Genomic DNA, 21,493 nt, shown 5'->3' with positions numbered 1-21,493 from the left:
CGGCCCCGTGGCTGCCTGTACATACGTAACACCATCTGCAAGGCTTTGACTTCATGCCTTATAAACCTGGCTCAAGAGAGTATACATCCCTTGCTGAGACAGCATGAAAAAATGAGTACCTGTCCCTCAGAGAGTACAGGGCTTGCTAAGCTGATAGGAAAACAGCTTCCATGTGCATATGGGAGTCTCCTTCACTTCACCTCCACCACAGAAGGTACTAATCACAGATGCCTCCCTGTTGGACTAGAGCACCTACCTGGATCAACATACAGTACAGAGTGCATGGACTGTTTGAGATACCAGGGTACGTATAAACCTTTTTGAACTATGAGCAGTCCACAGAGCTTATGAACATTGTCTACTATACATTTCAGCAAGACATGTGCAAGTACGATTCAACAGCATGTTGATGGTATTATATATCAACAGACAAGTGGTGCACGATCCACCACACTATGCACAGAACACTACAGGGCATCAAATGGCCAGATGATCACGCCCAAATGGCCCAGACAATTCTGGTTCTACAGCGTTTTCCACGTGTCAGCGGAACCATACAGAGCAATTAAATTCTTCCCAGACACACTAATCCTGAATGAGGGCAAGGTACTGCACCCCAGCTCAGTATCACTCAATCCCCCCAGCATCATGCTTGGTGTTTGGATGGGCACAGAACACAGAAATAACATATTCAGAGGTTATTCAAACCATCCTCAACAGTAGAAGGGAGAAGAAGAATCACAATCTTGTGTCAGCAGCAACAATTAACCCAAGAAAATTTGGACATTCCCAGCCTTTTGGAATATGAACTTTCCCTTAAGACCCAAGGGCTTTCTGTTAGTTCCATCTATGTTCATCTGGCGGCTGTTACCACCCCACCCCTGTCGACAACCATTCCATTTTCTTGCATCCAGTTATATTTCCCTTCCTAAATGGACTGATCAGAACCTTTCTCCCCTCCACATAACAAAATCTGCACCAGCATGGGACCGTAGTTTAGTCCTGGCAACATTAAAAAAGGTTTGTTTGAATCAATGGCCTCATGCTCTTACTCATCTTTCTGTGAAGGTTGCATTCTTCATCATGATAATCAGGGATCCTAGAAATCCGTTTTCTGTGGAAAAACACGGAATTTGCATTTTTACAGAGAATCTTTAGTTTTTCTATTTTGTAAAAACATATATTAACTATTAATTAAATTTTACTGAAAGTACCAGTGTTACTTATTCCAGTGGAGCCCAACCTTATTACACAGGAGGGCCACATAAACCTGATCACAACCTTGTATGGGCCAAACAGATTCTGCACATTTTAATAAGATTTCCGCTGTCAGTGGGAGCCCTGCAGTCCGTGGCTGACAGTGGCAGCTTTATTCTTTGTGCATTTAAAAAAAAAATTCTGAAAAAGTAGAATACAGGCATAGAAGTATTTGGCATATGTAAGAACAACAAATTGGAATTCTGTAAATTTTATTTTATTATAATGATTGATGGGACTGGTAGGCTTCGAATGTGCTTAAAAATTGTAAAAATATCATTGTGTTCAACTGATAACTATATATTGTGGCTAGGGAAACTAAAGTTCAGCATTTCATTGCAATCACAGAAAAACATAGATTTTAATGATTTTTTTTATCAGAGAATTTTGGTTTTTTATCATGCAAAACTAGGATCCCTTGTGATAACATCAGCTAGAAGAGCAGGGAACAGAGAACCCTGATGGCTGACCCTCCTTACACTATCTTTCATGAAGAGAAGATTTCACTGAGGTTAAGCCCCAAATTTATGACTAAGGTGATCTTAGAATTTAATTTAAACCAGATGATCCATCTGCCTGTTTTCTCACCGAAGTCTTATGATATCAGGGTAGACGGGGGCTTCACACTTTAGATGTGCAAAGAGTAGCTAGAACAAAATATTTTAGAAGATTCCCTAGACTGTTTCCATCCCTTTTGGAATGCATGAAAGGTGAAGCAATTTCTGCTACGGAGAGGGTCCAAAGGAAACTCCAGTTGTATCCTGCTATGTTATGAACTGACCAGCATCCCTCCTCTGCAAGGCATCAGAATCTACTCCACTAAAGCACTAAAGTGTCAGTGGCTTCTCTGAACTAGGTGCCTCTAACTGAGATATGTTACTTGGAGTTCAGTCCATATCCTCGCGAGACATTATGCTTTGGTACCGGCCTTGGTATCTGATGCTGCAGTGGGCTCATCAGTCTTCCAATCGATGAATTCTATGAGGTCCTTGCGCCCTCCGCTATAAGGAACATTGCTTGTTCGTCACCCACAGTGGAATACAGATAGGGACCATCCCTCGAAGAAGGATGAGAGGTTACTTTCAGGTCTGTAACTTGAATTCTTTGAGATGAATCTTGTTGGGTTTGTGGTAGAAAAGGAAACTGGAGAGGCAGTCGTTCTATACTGCCACTTATATCCTCCGTCTACTGCATGAGAAGAAGAACTGCACAGGAGTGGCTTGAAGGACACTCCTAGCAAAAATGTTCTGGTCTCTGACGCATGATGCTCATGCTCAGCCATGGTGGAATGCAGATAGGGATCACGCATCTCAAAGAACTCAAGTTACAGAAAGGTGAGTAGCCTCTCCTTTCAGCTACTATGTACTCCTTATTCATGAGTTTGGTCTTCTAGCATGAAGGATTACACCCTAAATATTATTTCCTGAAAATAGTGAATGAAGTGTCTGTTTTCTAATATGAAAAAAGGAAGTTCTAATCCTGTAATGGAAAAAGGGGAAAACTGGAACATTTAATCTACCCTTCTGTGAGAAAACCAACATTTTGATGAGACCTGAAGTTAGTAGTAAAAGAATGCTACAAGCCATTCAGGCATATTTTTTTCTACCACTTGTCCATTAAAACAGTGGTTTTAAGTGCCTATAAAATCTACCAACAGAGCTGACTCTGACTAACTGACTGGCTCGAGTCTCTGTTTACTGTGGTCCTGTGTTTCAACCCACAGTTTTTGCCTGAAGTGATGTCTGAATTCCATGTTCACCAGTCTACTAACCTCCCAGTATGCTTTCCTAAACCTCAGTAATTATTGGAGGAAGCCAGGATGCACAAATTGGATATTGAAAGGGCACTAAATAATAATAGTGATATAACAAAATCCTTTTATTGGTCTCCATAAGTATATTTTGGTTGCGTTTGGCTTTGCCTTGGACTTGTCTTGAATTTCTTTTCAAGATTGTCTAAATCAGTTTGACTGCGTAATCAAAATACTTATGAACTAGAAGGTATGACATACCCCAAGGTCTAAGAGCTCACTTGATCTTTGAAATATATAGGACTCTAATTGGAATTCCATTCATGCAGTTAGGCTACACTACTTTTAACTTAACTGCAAAGTATGGTGCCTATTTTGGGAGAGCAGAGCTATAGTTTTAAATACTCTGCCCACCTTGTGGGATTTATGATTGCCAGTCATTCTCCAAAGAGTAAGGATCTAAAGAAGCAATTCTCAAAAGAAAAAGGAAAGTTACTCCCTCATAACAAAAGTTCTCAAAGTATATTGGTTTTATAGCTCCGCTCTCTTTCCCCAACTTTTTCAAAGTCTAGTGGATGGAAATGAACGTTATTGGAATTACAGTCTCTTTTATCATAGCCTTGCTCCACATATATGGATCCATGAGGAGGTGCTCATGTAGCCTCAGTTCACTGCTTTGAAGATCGGTCTCTTCGATGAAGATCCGATGAAGTGAGCTGTAGCTCACGAAAGCTTATGCTCAAATAAATTGGTTAGTCTCTAAGGTGCCACAAGTGCTCCCTTTCTTTTTGCAAGTTATGAGACTGATTTTTTTTTTCCTCCTGCAGGTTTTGACTGCTCATGATCTTGTAGATTTTTCTCCTGTTTACAGATGCTTGCATATCTATTCAGTTTTGGTACGTATTACTATGACTTAAAATAATCAAGAATGGTTATATTTTTAAAAGTCTAAATAGCCTTTTTCTTACCTTTTGCACTTTGCCAATTTCCAAGTGAGCAAACACATGTGAACACATTTCATCAGAGTCCAGCTATGCTGAACCAGATGAAATAGATCTGACACTGGTACTCACAGGACATTCTTATATGGTTTATTTTTATAGTGCCTAACAGTGTAGCAGTTAGGTAATTACATAAACATTTTTAAAATCACACAAGTTATGTATGCCTCAACAGATAGTGACACTAAAAGTTCCAGCCCTTTAACTGTTCCCAATGTTCCTTAATACCTAACTGTTTAAAAAATAGCATAATAAAACATAAAATAAAAATTTGTCCTAAAACTCACGAAACTCAGATTCTGGTGGACCACCAAGCAAGTGCCAAAGACTGAGAGATGCTTGCTACCAAACTCATAAGCGTTTTACACTAGGAATCAACAGCAAAGGCCTGACAACACATCCCAGCTGCTGTGGGAAAGTAAAAAATGATGGGCAGTACACAGGGTAACCAGGGCTAAAAAGAGTGATTGTTACTTTCCATGTTCACTATGTCTGAATAGCTTTTGTACTCAGTTTATGTGTAACATAATTTTAAAAAAAAATTTCTTTCAAACTCTCTTAATCCTGCAAACTCAAACTGGGCTCTGAGAGTCAAGATGGATTCGTTGCTTCTCACAAGTTGCCAGTAACAAAGATTCTGCAAGTCTAATTAAACCCTCATTTACACCTGTGAAATCTCATTGTCTTCAGGTTATGCTCCCCAAAGACACCTGCCTGTGCAGCATTCCCTTCCTCCTTGCCATTAGTGGCTTTGCAGAAGTGTAGGTGATGGGAACTTAATAATTAAAAAAAATCCAGTGAGATAAAAGAAGGAATAGAATCCAACTCCCTCTGTTAGCTGTGTTGGCTCTTCAGTGTTAACACAAATAAGTAACAGTAAAAGCTTGTTTTGTCACTGAAGTCAGCAAAGTTAAGTGACTGCATCAAAGGAGGAAATCTCTAGTTAATTGCTATTTTTATGTAGTCACTTTTCATAGGAGAACTAAACATTAAAGAGTATTACAGTAGAACCTCAGAGTTACGAACACCTCAGGAATGGAGGTTGTTCGTAACTCTGAAATGTTCATTACTCTGAACAAAACACTGTGGTTGTTCTTTCAAAAGTTTACAACTGAACAGTGACTTCATACAGCTTTAAAACTTTACTATGCCAAAGAAAAATGCTGCTTTCCCTTTATTTTTTTAATAGTTTACATTTAATACAGTACTGTACTGTATTTGCTTTTTTTTTATTATTTTTTGTCTCTGCTGCTGTCTGATTGCATACTTCCGGTTCCGAATGAGGTGTATGGTTGACAGGTCAGTTCATAACTCTGGTGTTCATAACTCTGAGGTTCTACTGTACCAGCACTTTGAATTGTGAGGAAGCCAGTAGGGAGCCAGTACAGAGATTAGAGAACTGCTCCACGCTCATAGCAGCCCACCTCACTTAGGGTATGCCTACACTGCAGTTGCAGCACTAGCCATCCTCCAGCCAACTCACTAAAAATCTAAATGAGGATGCTGCAGTGAAGGCTTCAGTTCTGGCTGCATCAGACTACCTGACTCCCCAGATGCACACTCACCTGTGCAGGTGGTGCTGAAGCCCACACCATGGCACCTGTGCGTCTCTTTTAAATGAGCTAGCTGGAGTACAGCTAGGGTGGGACATCTGCACAAGCTGCATATCACACTGACTGCTGCAGTGTAGATGTACTCTTGGGATACAGGTAGTTGCATTCTACATCGGCTGACACTTCTGGGCAGTTCGTGAGGATTGCAGTAAGCCTTGTGGACACAACATAAGGAGAGAGGAGGACAGGGATCCATGGGTGGTTGCTCAGTGGGTGGGGCAAAGCAGCCTGATTTATTGAATCTAGTCCACAGCTCTTCCCATCACCCTCTTGCAGTGTGGGCACGATACCGTATCTCTTTCCCTGGCTCAGCCAACTTCAGGCTCCATAATCCTGAGGTAGATTGTTTTCATATGAGAGTCAATGGCTAATACAGGGCTTTGTATTTTGAAATAAGAATGTTTAAAGTTTATAATTATAGGCATGAATCCCTAAATCTGATGTCCGTTGTGATGTGTCAGGTCCTGTGGGACACTGCACTTCATCCTATGGGTCTGCCTGCACGCTTTATTTTGATGGTGGCACGGTCAGATTTTATTATATCAGTGACCACCCTGTCTCAATGGTGAGATGGCAGGAATAGAAGAGGCCAAAAGATGGGTTGTAATCTGAAGAGAAATTAAAAAGACTGGGACTGTTTAGTTTAGAGAGGAGTTGGCTATTTTTATTTACCTTGTCTCATAATACTAGAAGGGAACAACCAATAAAATTGGAAGGCAGCAGACTAAAATTAATAGAGTATAATTTAAACTGAAATGATCATAAAGGTAACGAATTATAAGTGATTTGGTACAACACATAATTAACCTTTGAAAACTAGTGGCCACTAGATATAACTGAAGCTTAATAAGATTTACAAAAAAGATTAGCCATGTATATTATCCAATAATATTGGATAAAACATTAGTTTGGATGTGGATAAAAAATTGGTGAGATGTTAAACCCTCTTGCTTCAGGGCATAAAGCTAGTTAACAACTCCTAGGGTTGGAAAGAAACTTCCCACTTGAGGCAGGTTATTTCATAATGTCCATTATGAGTTTTTTCATAATTGCCCATTATGAGAATATTGCGCCTTCCTCTGAAGTGTCTGGTCGTAGCTACTGTTAGAGACAAAATACCAGACTAGATAAATCACTGGTCTGACGTAGTATGGCAGTTTCTGTGTTTAAACATGAGGCAGAACTCCACCATAAGTTGGTAATTTACACTTGTAGCTCGTAACTGTGTATTGGTGAAGTTCAATCTCTGCTTTAGTCTTTTTCTGTCTTTTTTTGGTTCACATTTTTTAGTAGGCTAGCCTATATGCAGAGTGTGTTTAAGCACTGTAGAGCAGAGTATAACCAGGGCTCAGTGTGTTCTGTGGAAAGCTGTATTTGAATTCTGTAGTAAGCTCCCTGCCCCAATTTCTTTGGTATACAACACTAAATTTTGAGGCAAATAAAAATTAAATTTTGAGGCAAATAAAATGGAAAAAAATTCTGAAACAGGATTTCATGTGTGAGCTAATTTCCAATAATTTATCATCCAGCATAAACTTATTTGTTATTTTATGTATGTGAATTTAGGAACTTTTCAAAGATGAACAAGCGACATCCATTATATTGGGCATTTACTGTTTTGACTCTCCTTTGCTACACCTGTAAATACATTGCACGCCACCAAGGCTATTGCTTCAGTCTATTGATAAGGGTCAGAGCATCCATTAAAGTGGTTTCTATTAAAAACTATGATCTTAGCTGCCTTCAAGTAATCCTGTCTATTGCATGATATATGGTGGTGATTCAACACCCATCAAGTATTTTACATATCAAACTTTATTTTGTGCATTTGGAAAGAGCAGCTATTCTTTTTCACAGTAGACTTCCACTAAACTCATGCACAAATATGATATTAGAAGTAGAGTTCTACATGTCTCCCAATTACTTTATTATGCATTTAAGAATTACATCATACTATTTGGCTGAAAAGTAATGATTTACATTATGATAATAAATGTAAGTGATAATGTCTTGAATAAAAGATTACAGTAATAAAAACTGCTCTAGTTAATATGTATCACACAATATGAAGAACTTGCTTTTTTAAAAGCAAAGTCTCCCACCACCGCTCCTGCTCCTTTTTTTTTTTTTTTCTTTCATTTCAAGCTTTGCTTCATTCTGTGGTAGGTTATCTGCATTTTGGGGAAAGAAATCAATATTCTTTGTACATCTGAAAATATTAATTTAGAGCTTCAGTAATTCTTACTGAAATAGTACTGATTTAAGAATATGCAGGATCTCTCACGTTTTGATTTGAAGCTTTTTGGAATCCCAAGTAATGGAATTCTAAATAGCTCTGACCTAGCAATAACCTCATGGAGTAAAAATGAAACTTAAAAATGCTAAGCTGCTTAATTCTGCTTGCATACAGATTATGTTGCATTCAATAGGTAGCTGAGTCAGTGTTGTAATGGTTTCAAATGGACAGATGGTTTCCACTGAATGAATCATCTTAATGAGAATACCATGATGTCGCTTGAGGTCTTAACAAATATAATCAATAGGCATAGAGAATATTGTCTATGTATTAAATTTTGAGGACTGTTATAGGACCAAAATCCAAATCTTTAGTCATTATATTTACTAAGTACCAAGAAAGGGTAAGCAAATATTAAATTTTGTTTTACATTTTGCTTAAGGAATTCTAATGCATTCAAGAGTCAGGACTATATTATGAATTTCTGTAACATTTAGCATATACTAAACTTTACATGTGACAAAAGTCAATATAAACTAAGTTTCCTGTATATCTTAAAGAAAGCAGTATTGTAGTTAAAGCAGCTGTATTTAAGTTACAGAATAGGAGTTAAGATTTTTTCAATTTTGATAATTAGCTTGATATTGTTACCTTAGTCATTTTAAAAAGTTTGCGTTTGGTATCATAGCAGCATGACAAAGTAAAAATGTGGGCTCAAGGGCACAATTCTCCTCTCCTGTGTACATTGTGGATCTCTTTCATATGCTTTGCACTCATTTCAAGTATGCAGAACTTCCACAGATGTCAGTGGGAGTTCCATATATGGAACGAATGCAAAATATATGGTTGTAAGTTACAGTGGAGAACTCTGCCTTTAATTTCAGAAGTACATTTTCATCATATGAAGAACATTCCTCTCTTAACCACATTTTGTTTGTCTTGTCTTAGGGTGATGGAGAGACATTTGAAAACTACTACAGAAAGCAAAGAAGGAAACAAGCAAGATTAGTTCTGCAGCCTCAGTCAAGCATGGTAACCAATACTATTTTTATTAAGTTGCACTGACTTGGAATTTTACTTAAATATTTAGTGGTATTTTTATTCCTCAACATTTTTGTTTTTTACTTAAAGCATGAAACAGTAGAAGGCTACAGAAGATATTTCAGTCAAATTGTAGGGTAAGTTTTCTAAATGGAAATCTGTTGCCCTTATTCTTATCCCCCACAATCCTCTCCTCTGTGTAAGGCTCATGCAATGTGTATCCAGTTGCCACATGGATAATGGCTGCTGCTTCTCTGGAGTGGAGGATTCATCTGTCCTGCACACACATCCTTCCAGGGTAGTGATGGATATAGGCTCTCCATTGAGCTGGGCTCCAGTTAGCAGTGGGTGTGCTTCCCGCATCCTGTCCAGAACAGCACCAAGGGCCTGATGCAAAGTCCATTCAAGTCCCAATTGTTCTGTGGGCATGGCCTTCCCATGCTTCTGTGCAAAAGGGTAGGATTTGCTCCATATTGTAATAAATATTTGAAAATAACTGATGATTATTTGACTTAATTCTTATAAATTTTTGTTTTAGTTTCTTTGTAGTGGAAGATCACATTTTACATGTAACCCAAGGTTTGGTAACTAGAGCATACACTGATGAACTCTGGAACATGGCACTGTCAAAGATCATTGCTGTTCTTAGAACCCATTCGGTAAGTGAGAAGACCTTGTAGCAGTGCAGTGTAAATCCATTAAAGAGTGTCTGTGTGTTTAAAAGTAGGATAATGTCAAAGTGAAAAATTACACCTACATCATTGTGGTTTTTTTTGTGGTTAAAAATGGCTCACAGTTGGGAGAGAGCCTGCCAAGCTTTTGTTTTTCACAGCAGTATCAGGCTGTGAGCCACAGCCATGGGCTATTTGCATCATCCTCCACTGATTTACAACTCTCTGGGTCTTCCAAAAGTGCTCTTAGTCCAGCAGTTTAGAATATGCAGAGTTAATCTGCTGTTATTATTGCAATCTGTCCTCATTAGTTTCAACTGACCTCTTCATTAGATCAGATTGAATAGTTCATCACTGAAAGCACCACCAGGAAATAATTCCTAATTATCATTCCAAATACCCTGTTTCCAAAATAAACTCTACCAGCAAAACCCTTAGAGCTACCCCTTCAGTGCCCATCAAGTAGTATGTTTACATTGCAGTAGAGGCATTACTAAAATCTTGAAAATGCTAAAGTGTTATTAACTTAATACTATATTTGACTGAATATTTCAGTATTTTTAAAATGTATCTCAAATAATGAAAGTTACCTCTCTATTATCCATCCACAAGAAAACTGGCTATCAGCATGCTGTTTCTGATCCCCCTTGAAAAACAAGGGAATACAGTCATTGATTGTGATTGACTGCATTTTATCCTGGTAAATTACTTCAAAACTTGCCAAAAGGGTCATAGACAGCATGTTCAGGAAGAAAAATAGAAGATGTGTAACATATACAAAGTGCTGTTATTTCATGTCTTGACTTGCCCTTTTCAATATTCACTAATTTCCATTAATTCATGCAAAAATAGTGGTTAAATCATGGAGTTTGGATTTTGTTACCATTTCACTATTATTGCAGGTTGTTTTAGGTTTGAAGAATATTTTACACTTTGTAAATATTTTAGGAAAGGCTGAAAACAATTTGGTTTTTCAAATTGCAACAATTGTATTTTCATTAGGAACATTTCTGGTGAATGCCAGTTAAGTTTTGTTTCCAATCCCCAGCTCATTTTAGAAGGCACTACTAGTAAGTTCAAATTGTTTAGAGATTTCTAAACCACATATTTTGCAAGGCAGGTGAATGTTTAATCTATCGATTGTCATTTTTTTATAAATGGGTGTCAATGTAAAGCATTCAAATGTACTTAAATCTTGTTTCTTATAGAAATAGGACCCTTCATAAAGGTTTTCTGATATAATTGAAATTGATGTCATTATTTGTTCCCAGGATGCGTAACTCCCATCACAATCAATTATATCATGCTAGTCTGTATTGAGGTGAAGTGGGTGACTAGTGCTCTTCTTCTTTGAAGAGTACTTGCAAGAAGCAAAGCCATTAGCTTATTTATATAATTACTTGGAGAGTAAATACGCAAAAAATACTGTAAGGCAGGCATGTGGGCTGCATTTCAATCTTGTATTTTCATCCTGCATTACATTGTATGGCCATAAATAATATTTGTATTTTTTTTTAATTAAAAAAAGATGATGATGAAGACCAAAATATTCAGAATTGGGGACATAAAGATAGAAACATAATTGCAGGATAAATGTAGCCTAATTTTTCAGATGTGCGTCAACAGCTCCTCTTTGACTTCAGTAAAAGCTGCAGATGCTCAACACCTCTGAAAATGAAATCATATAGCTGTAGCTGCCTAATTTTATGCACCCAAGTTTGCAGATATTAACATAATATGTAAACGTTTTGCTTACAACTTTTCCCTCTAGAAATGAGTTTTGAAAGTGCCATAGTGTTAACATTGGTTAGATTGAGACTTAATGTTTGAAAGTACTGTTAAGGTTCCTGATTTAGCAAAACACTTCCGCATGTGCTTAGGTCCCATTGACTTCAATGAATGGAGCTTCAATGCATCTCATTCATAGTGTGCATAGGTACTGACTCTGTGGGTGCTCCAGGGCTGGAACACCATGGAAAAAAAATAGTGAGTGCTCAGCACCCACTGGCAACTTGCGAATCAGCACCTCGCCCTCCCACTTCTCTCCTCCCCCCAGCACCTCATGCTCACTGACGGCCCTGCCGATCAGCTCCTCTGCCTTCTGCCCGCTGCGATCAGCTGTTCTGCAGCATATAGGAGGCGCTGAGGGGGAGCGGGTGGAGTGGGGGCAGGAAGAGGTAGGGGGGAGGAGGTGGATGGGGGAGGGGGAAGGGTGGGAGCTTGGAGAAAGGGGTGGAGTGGGGGTGGGGCCTGGGCGGAGTGGGGGTCAAGCACCCCCCGGGATCTGAGTAAGTCGGCACCTATGATGGTGTGCATCACTTTTCATATTCCAGCTGGTCTTGTCTGAGCTCTTCCTGTTAGGACAAACTTTGTAATAGCTTTGTGATATGAATAAATACTGTATATAATTGGACTAAATTAAGAAAAGGTGGGTCAGGTAATATATTTTATTGGACCAACTTCTGTTAGTGCAAGAGACAAGCTTTCAAGCTTTTCCAGAAGCTGGGAATGGGCGACGGGATGGATCACTTGATGATTATTTGTTCTGATCATTCCCTCTGGGGCACCTGGCATCGGTTACTGTCAGAAGACAGGATACTGGGCTAGATGGACCTTTGGTCTGACCCAGTATGGCCATTCTTATGAAGAGCTCTGTGTAAGCTTGGAAGCTTGTCTCTCTCATTAGCAGAAGTTGATGCAATAAAAGATATTACCTCATCCACCTTGTTTCTCTAATATCCTGGGGCGAGCAAGGCTACAAGAACGCTGCATACATAAATTAAGACACGTAAGTTTAAATTGCTTTTATCAACACAAGAACTTAATTAGTGGTATAAAGCTAGTGAGTTTAACCTACTGTACTACTGTAAGTTGAAAATGTATTTACTGTTTGATTTAAATAACTTTTACAAAATCAATATTTTTTATTTCCAGTCATATTGCACTGATCCTGATCTTGTTTTGGAGCTGAAGAATCTCATTGTTGTGTTTGCTGATACTTTGCAGGTTGGTGTTATTTTGATAATTGAACATTAAAATACCTGGAGCCAAATTCTGCCTTTGGATATGCATGTGCAACCCCCATTGTTTTCAGTGGAATCGCATGCATGTACCAAGAATTAGGTAAGATGTTTTAAAAAATGAAACTATCTTACCTAGCTTTCTTCTGCTGGCTCCCCCTTCACACAACCTTCTTAATTTGTGCCCACTACAGACCTCCTAGGTGTCCAGTTGTGCACTGAAAAAAATCTTTGTCAGTTTTTGTAATTTGTTCAAAAGGGTATTCCATAGCATTAAAATAAATGTAAATATTCTATTTCTGTAAACATTTCACTTCTAATTTATAGCAAGTAGTATTTCAGTTCAGTTACTGAATTTGCTGCTTGGAAAACCAGTTATGTTTTATTGCTGGTCTGCTCTTGAATCATTGATAAAACAGATAAAACACATTGTTTGATTAAATACCAAGTTAAAAAACATATAAAAGAAATTTGTCACATTTTGCCACTAAAACTAGTATTTCTAAAGTAAATAGAATATCAGGTTTACAAATTAGTAAATCACGTTTAATAATACCTCTACATGTTGAGTCCTGTAACTTGTACTATAGTGGTACAAAATTCCATGATAAAATAACCCCTCTTATTAACATATTGAAGCACTGTCTGATAAGTGATGATAGTAGTTCTTGAATTATTTGTCCTTTTTATTTTTGTACTTTAGGGCTATGGGTTTCCTGTGAATCGACTGTTTGATCTTTTATTTGAAATAAGAGATCAGTACAATGAAACACTGCTTAAAAAATGGGCTGGGTTGTTCAGGTTAGTATTGCAAAATGAAAAAAAAGTCTTAAAATACTCTGTCAATTGGGGTTGGTTTAGCTACTCAGTAATTGTGTCTTTGAATCAAATCTACTTTTCTCTGTCAAATTGCAAATGTATTTAATTAGATACTAATTTTCTAAATTTTAGTTAACTGAGTACAGTATACTATAGCCTGACCCAATAGGACTAAAGGTCTTTTGGCATTTCTATTATGAATTGACCTGAATGGATATAGAACTTGCAAATTGTAAAATTTAATTTCCTCCAGCATGAAAGTTTACATTCATCTTATACAAAAATTAATATCAGGTTGGGTTATTTTGCTAGAGAAAGGTGGTAAAATTAATAATCTCTTTCCTGTTTTAATAATGCTGTGACTTTTTCTAATTTAAAAGCAACATTGAAAATGAAATATTACAGATTCTCATAGATTCAGTTGGGCTGATGTCATTGTACAATAATTCTAGGCAATATGAGATGGGAAGGCTAACCTTGAGTTCTTATATATTATGCTATTATAGGACTATCACAAAAGTGATGCCTTTAACTTGGGTGGGAACAAGGTACAGAAAAGGTTATTGTTTTGTTGTTAGTGAGCATTCCTTTTATCTCTCTTGGCAGAAACTGGGTGCTTTTGATGCAGCTACTGTGCTTCTATGTCTGCCTTAAAAATAATTTGAGAGGGAAAATGGTAAACCTAGTATTAAGGTGGTTTTGGAGCTTTAATCTGAAGTTCCTGTTTCAGATAGAGAATGACCCCTAATGTGCCCTGGGTGCATTTACAGTGGGGAAAAAAATACATTTTTGTTGAACACATGTTAACTAACACAATGTTAAACATTTAGTGTAGACAAGGACTGCCATATTTATTGCGTTAGCTGTTCATAGTTAATCATAGGGTAGGCCAGCTAATATGAAGTCCCTGCTATACTGATTTATATGATCTGAAGTGAAATTAGAAAGTGCTAAGCTGTGTTTTGCATTGTGTTAATTAAGACATGTTCTAAAATGTTGTAATATTCCAGTATGGACAAACCCTCTAGGGTCAGGTAGATTGTGAAAAAGTCATTGCATGAATAAATGTGATCCCAGTGCTGCAGTAAGTATTACTCAATCTCCCAAAATGCTTTTTGGAATTCTGGAGCAATGTTGAATTCAATTCTCCACTTTTGGAATTGTACATCCAATCTGATGTCAGTGAAAAGCTTTGTATTCATTTATGTATTTACTTATTTATGATATTTTAAGTATTAATACATCTCCTGAGTGTGCTGACTTTGCTAACTCTGAACAGGGATATTTTTGAAGCAGATAATTACAGCCCTATCCCTGTAGCAAATGAAGAGGAGTACAAAATAGTGATTAGCAAATTTCCTTTTCAAGATCCAGAACTTGATAAGGTAAGAACAAGTTTTATATTTCAAAAGTTTACTTTAAACCCATTAAACAGAGTTAGGACCGTAATGAATTTTGTCATTAAAAAGTAATTAAAGTTTGAATAACAAGGTAGATTAAGAGGCTAAATCACCTTTTTCATGGGTAATTATCTAGTTATAAATAAACATGAAAATTCAAGCTGCAGTCATTTAATCTGAAATTTTAGTGAGTAATGAAGCCTATAGTTTTGTAAACAAATTAATAATCAACTTTTAATAATTAATACAATTTTTGTTTAATGACAGTTAACTTTTAAGTTTTGCTGCAGCATATCAGATTTCATAAACCACGGTGTATGATGTACTGTAGCATTACAAAATGTAACAAACAACTACAAGGTCTATTAAAAATATATTTTTTGTAAATTAATTGTTTGGGTGCTGCTGAGCTTATTCGTTATGTGGGGCAAAATATACCTGAGGTTCTTCCCTATATGAACTGTGTGTTCCTTTAAGGCCTTAGCATTCCAGTAGAGGGTTCTTGTGGATTTCTCTATGTACAGCTACAAAGCTCTTAAAGAAAATTTGCTTCCTCAAAAAAAAGATGAGAATAGTATGTTGTACAAGCCAAATGTGTTGTGTAGGTAGTAGCAGGCTGGAAGTAGAAGACCCAGGTTTGTGGTATTATTTATATCTCACTAGAAACTAGAAGCCCCAAACAAAACTGAGACCCAAATAGACAGCTATTCCCACAATTTACCATTAAACAGTTTTTTGTAGCATCCACCACTGTTGGTATCTTCTTAGTTTTGCAGATATTTTGAATCTGCCATTCAGCTGTCATTTATCTTTACAAATGTAACAGCTGAATACCATGTGTATGTTACTGCAGTGAAATGGAAGAAGATTAAAGAGGGTTTTATGATGTTTAATGAGCGTAAGCTTTAGTTATAGATGAACATATATGATGGACTATAACAATCTATTAAAAATGTTCACATGGTCATGACTTTGATAGTACTTTTACTCACTGTCATACTATGTTTACCTTTTCAAATTGTTATTTTTTATTACTAATCTTCTGTCAGTTTTCTTAGCTGTGTAATAATAAAATAATACCAAAATCGGAAACAAATAAATAAAACACAATATCAGCAATATATAGCACACCACATAGGTGTTACATTCAGTCTTATGAATAGTATTTGTCATGACAGACTTAGCCAGTAGGGTGCCTTAATTTTATATTGTGTTAAACCACTATAGCTATTATTCTATGACTTATACAAATACACAATCTTAGACCATCCACTGTGCACATAAATGAGCCATGAGAATTAAAAAATGAGGACTTTGCCAATGAGGGTAGCTTGTCATTTACCAAAACGGGAATGCATTCTATGAACCATTAGTTTTCAGTTTGATTTATAACTCAGAAAGGCACTGTCATTTTAAACAGAACAACACTCGGTTTATAGATTTTTCTGTGGACCAAATTTCAGTCTGATATTTAGCTGCAGTCTAGTGTGCTTGAGAATACAGCTGGGAATTGAGAGTTGCTGTTTCTGTTCCCAACTCTGCTATTGACCTGCTTTGAGGCTTTGGGCAAGTCACTTTCACATCTGCATCCATGTGGAGAGTCTGTTTAATGGCATGATAGAACTTGTTTTTTTCAGTTTTCTTTTTTTTTAATGGTCTGTTCAATTTTCACACAGTGAGAAACAGGTTTTGTAGTTAAAATAGTACATGTTCATCGGTCAGTGATAGTGTGATGCACAACACAGTATGGATGTCCCACATTGTGGCCATTTGTTCCACATGTTGGTAGGTTTGATGGCTGAGAGGTATGGTTTGAAGAGTGTTAAGTTAAGTAATCCATCTTTTTTAACATCATACCTATTACATGGTGACACTGATATGTTGTTACCTCAATTTTCTTCTGTGAAGAGACCTGATTACTGTCTTGTGGTAATGCCAGTTATGAATTATCATTGTCTTTGTAGATGGGTTAAATTCTTCAGTCAACAGAAGTCAATGGTCATTGAGAATTCAATTATAATGAATTCCATACAGAAAAGGCTGTTGTTTGGGGTTTAATAGAATTTTTGTTTTCTTTTTATAGTACAAAATAAATGTAAAAAGTTTCAGTGTGATATGTTATTTCTAATAATTACTATGGTTTACAAAGTATGTTTATCATTAATTTGAAATTGTATTATGATATTTAAATTAAATAATATATAAGTATTGGTTGAGATTTGCAAAGCAGCCTAGGGCATGTATGCAAAGTAAAATTAATGGAATATTTGTGTTTAAATCCTCTAGGCTGCTTTGCAAATCTCAACCGTTGTATATCATTTGAACCTTTTTTTTAAACTTCCTTGATCTGAGAACTGCACAATTCTTCTTTAAGTGCTTGTCCATATAAATGTTCCACTCTTGATGCGTACCTGTCTCATGCACATGAGATTGAAGTCTTTGGCCAACAGTGTCTTTTGGAGCCCCATTTGAGCTCTGAGTGTCCTTGTGCTTCTATACCAAGGGCATAAAGGGAAGAGCAGCCCAACTTCTGTTCACTTCCTTTTCACCACCTGTGGTTCCAAGATGGAGTTACCCAGTATCCATATGTAGACATATCTCTTAGCTGTTTACGCTACTCCAGTTTTCTGTAAATGTTTGTGTCAGTTTAGGAATAGTTAATTAGAATTAGTTGTACACTGGAAAATTTTTGATAAATTTTAGTCTGAAGAAGTTTTTATTTTCTTCCCTTACTGGGATCTTCTTCCCAACACTGGGGCTTCAGGGCTAACTCAAGTGGTTAACTCACGTCTCTTGATTTTAAGTAATGTCCTTACTACAAGGCAGCAATACCTATACCTGATGGTCTCACCAGGTGCCTTTTTTGTTGTTGGGAATCTCATATCCCCAGCATGTGTTCCATCTGTAAAGCCTTTTCTAAAAGGATTTTGAAAGCTAGGAAGGCTCATGTATAACTGTTTTCATTGGATTGCTCTATGCGACCAACTTAAGATCTGGGTACAGCTGACTCCACTGGACAAATTCCATCTCAGTACAGGAGTGCCCCTATGAGCATGGGTTCTTGGAGCTCTAATGCCCCTACTTTGGATTCAGTAGGACAGTTAAATCTAAGTCCTCACAAGGAAAGGAGCATCACTCCTTGGGTAAAGAAAAGGCAGGTTTCCTATTAAAACCTTCAGTGAAAAGAGGTCCAAGTCACCTCACAGATCCTAGTCCGAAGAAATTCCTCAGCCCAAATTGACTACTAGCTGGTACTGGACTGCTGGTACCTTATTGGCATGGTACTGGACTGCTGGTACTGTATTGGCATGCTAAATCAGTGGCTACCTTGACACCAAGTAATCCAGCTTTAGCAGTCCCTCTCTTAGACTTGGAATATTAATTTTTCTCATCTTCTGAGTCTCAGCATAGTGGACAGGAATCCCTTACTTTTTTCTCTAGGGCAACTTCCTACAAATTTTATGGGTTGGAAAAGGAATTGAGGGATTCCTTTAGATCCAGATCCCATCAGGAGTATAAGGGTAGACCTCCCCTGGTATCCTCCTCTGTGGCCCTTGGGTCTCTAACCATATAACATCCTAAAATGGCCCTATTGGAATCCTTGGGGTTCTTATCACCCAAGACATCATACCTTATATACACCACCTACAGGGATATCCTACTCTTGTACTTGTCAGAAACTGCAGTCTTTCCATTAACAGCACATGAACCTGGATGCACAGGGGAAATTTCTGAGGAGAAGCTGCTTCAGACTGGAGATTTAGCTATGTTTGTGGCTATGTCATCATCATTCTTAGGTGAAGCAGTGCTCCCCTGTACACTGTCTCAGCTGGATTTATTTCAAATATTTCATAGATCTACTTAAAAGATAGTGGAAGGGTAGCAGATTGACTACAAATTCCTCTAACAGAGGGATGAAAGTCTTCATGGAAATTGGTGGATTTTCTCCATACAGCTATGCTAGGGCTTGTGGCATTCACCATTAATGAAGCCTTAATTGACCCTCTCGAAATTATGTGGCAGACACCTGCTATGGTCACTATTACCTTAAAAAAGACAGACAAGTTATCAGGTGCCATCTAATGGAGAAGAATATTTCTGTATACAACCAGTACCAGGCTCGGTGGTGGTGGTTGCTGCTAATAAAAAGACCAGAAAACAGCAAAGAAGGAGCCAAAAGACAGAGAACCAAAACAACTAGATTTATTTTGACATAAAGCTATTCCTCAGAGAGCCTTCTGTTCAGAATTTCAAATTACTAGGTGTTATCGGCACATTAAGATTTCCAGAATCATAAAAAATTCCCTGACTGTTTAGAAGAATTGCCACAAGAAAAAAAGAGTCTAGAGCTATAATTTCAGAGGGTCAGTTAATTACAAGAATGTCTCTCTAAGGTATTTCTGGTTGATGTTGACATCTTTTTGCATTCTGCCACCACTTTGGTGGTGAGGAGGAACATCTTGGCTCCAAAGATGAGGTTTTCATCTTGAGGTTCAGGTGACCATGGAAGATCTTCCTTTTGAGGGTCTGGATCTTTTCAGTTCCAAGAATGATTATGACCTTCATTCCTGTCATCATTTACTCTCTTGGGTACGCCCTTCTGCCCCAAAGAAAAAACAAAGAACACCTTGTTCTTATTCAATACAGAGACCTTCATCTGGCACTTTTTCCATCAAAGAGCTTCAGAGCCCCCTAATAAGGGTCAGTGTCATCAGAAAAAGAGACCTTCTACCTCAGCTATGTTCTCATCTCAGTCTATATCTGCACCCAAGCAACCATTTTGATGGGTTGGTCAGGAGTCAGTTCTCAGGATTTAGACTCCTCCTGTCCCCTATTTGGGAATTCTCTCTACTTCTTTGAGGATGCATGGAGCATAACAACAACAGATCATTGGGTCCTAGAAATAGTCTCAGTCAGATACTCCATCCAGTTCCATACTGCTCCTACCACTACCTTCCTCCTAATCTTTCTTCAGGGATTCATCTCACAAGTGGCTGTTGCATCATTAGATGCTTTCAGTTCTGTCTCTTGGAGCATTAGAAGATGTTCTGCCTCAGTACTATGGGAAAAAGCTTTATTCCATCTAGTTCCTGATACCAAAGTAGGGGAAATAATATTCCGTTCTGGATTTGAGGATCCTCAACACCTTCATTTACTGCTTCAAATTCAGAATGGTAACCCTAGTATCCATAATTCCGACGCTTGCGAGATGCTTACTTCTATATCACAATACATCTGGTGCACAGGAATATATAAGATTCCAGGTAGGACAAAATAATTATTAATACACGGTCCTCTCCTTTGGCCTCTCTGCAGTGCTGAGGATATCTACCAAAGTCCTAACAGTTGTCACTGCTTACCTAAGAAGGAAAACTATAATAGTCTATCTGTACCTGGATGACTGGCTCATTTGAGGAAAGTTGCTGCACCAGGGTGGAAACCACCATATAGCAGTTTCTTCATCTCTTCCTTACTCTTGGCCTGAGAATCAACAAAGAAAAGTCCAGATCAGCATTACCACAACTAATAGAAATCATAGATGCAAAAATAGACTCTCTATAACAGGCAGAGCCAATCTTTTTTGACAAATTCAACACCAGGGCCAATCTTATTACTCCAATATAGTTTAATCCTCACACTACAGTAGGGACTTGGAAACATGGCCTCCTGTATGTTCTTCACACAGCATGCCAGACTGCATCTACACTGCATGCAGGGTTGGCTGAGATCAGTATATGTTCTGCACAGGCATCATTTGGTCATGTCTGTCTCTTCTAGATGCACAAGACATCCTGTTGTCAGTGAATCAGTGGAAGGACTCCAAAGAGGTGTGCAAGGGAGTACTCTTCTCATTATCCCTTCCAGCCAAGATCACAGTGATGGATGCTTCTCTTCTGGGATGGAAAGTGCATGTGAATGATCACCAAGCACAAGGCGTGTGGACTCACGAAGAGATTTGACTGGCTTTAAAAGAGTTAAGAGCTCAGAGCAATTTACAATGCTTGTGCTGTGTTCCTACAATTCATTAAGGGCAGGTTGATTCACATTATGACAGACAACATGACAGCCATGTCACTAGGAAGCAGGGAGGAGCATGATCAATCCCTGTATGTCAGGAAGAAGTTTGACTATGAACCTGGTGTATCAATCACCAGATATCTCTCATGGTGGTTCATCTCTTGGGTCTACAAAATGCTCTAGCAGACTTGTTTTTGGTCAGAAAATCAAGGACTCTGTGATTTATATAATCTGGGAATGGGGTCACCCAGCAATAGGTCTGTACGTGGTGCATAAGAACAGGAAATGTCTTATTTTCTGCTCCAAGGAAGTCAATGACCAGGATCCCTTTCAGATGTCTTTCTCATTCCTTAGTTTGTAAATCTCATGTATCCTTTTCTTCCAAACCATCCCCCTGCCCCACCCCAATCCCCAAAGTATTTAGGGAGATCAGATCAGACAGGATGTTGCCAGATTCATCATGATTGCTCCCACCTGACCAAGATATTTTTGGTACCCGGAGTTCATGCAGTTGTCTATTTATCCTCCAGAGATTCTTCCACTTCTGCCAGACTTGATAGCTCAAAACCAGGGAAATGTCTTGCACCCAAACCCAGTTTCCCTACATCTTTTGGTCTGGCTGCTGGCTGAATATCAGGCATAGAGAGATCATGTTCCTTGGATATAC

General features: G+C 38.0%; 1 protein-coding gene across 4 annotated transcripts in view; it reads left to right on the top strand.

Moving 5' to 3' along the window:
* Nucleotides 1–21,493, top strand: part of EXOC6 (exocyst complex component 6) — a 175,810-nt gene that overhangs the window by 63,216 nt on the left and 91,101 nt on the right. For all 4 annotated transcript variants that reach the window (XM_074959080.1, XM_074959079.1, XM_074959082.1 and 1 more), the window contains exons 8-14: nt 3,835–3,903; nt 8,806–8,889; nt 8,989–9,035; nt 9,437–9,557; nt 12,504–12,575; nt 13,293–13,390; nt 14,688–14,793. In XM_074959080.1, coding sequence (XP_074815181.1) covers nt 3,835–3,903; nt 8,806–8,889; nt 8,989–9,035; nt 9,437–9,557; nt 12,504–12,575; nt 13,293–13,390; nt 14,688–14,793 — 597 coding nt within the window. The remainder of the gene's footprint in view (nt 1–3,834; nt 3,904–8,805; nt 8,890–8,988; nt 9,036–9,436; nt 9,558–12,503; nt 12,576–13,292; nt 13,391–14,687; nt 14,794–21,493) is intronic.

This window comes from Natator depressus, chromosome 7 (assembly GCF_965152275.1).
Source record: "Natator depressus isolate rNatDep1 chromosome 7, rNatDep2.hap1, whole genome shotgun sequence".
In the NCBI taxonomy this organism is placed as follows: domain Eukaryota; kingdom Metazoa; phylum Chordata; order Testudines; family Cheloniidae; genus Natator; species Natator depressus.
This window is presented reverse-complemented; position numbering and strand designations above follow the sequence as displayed.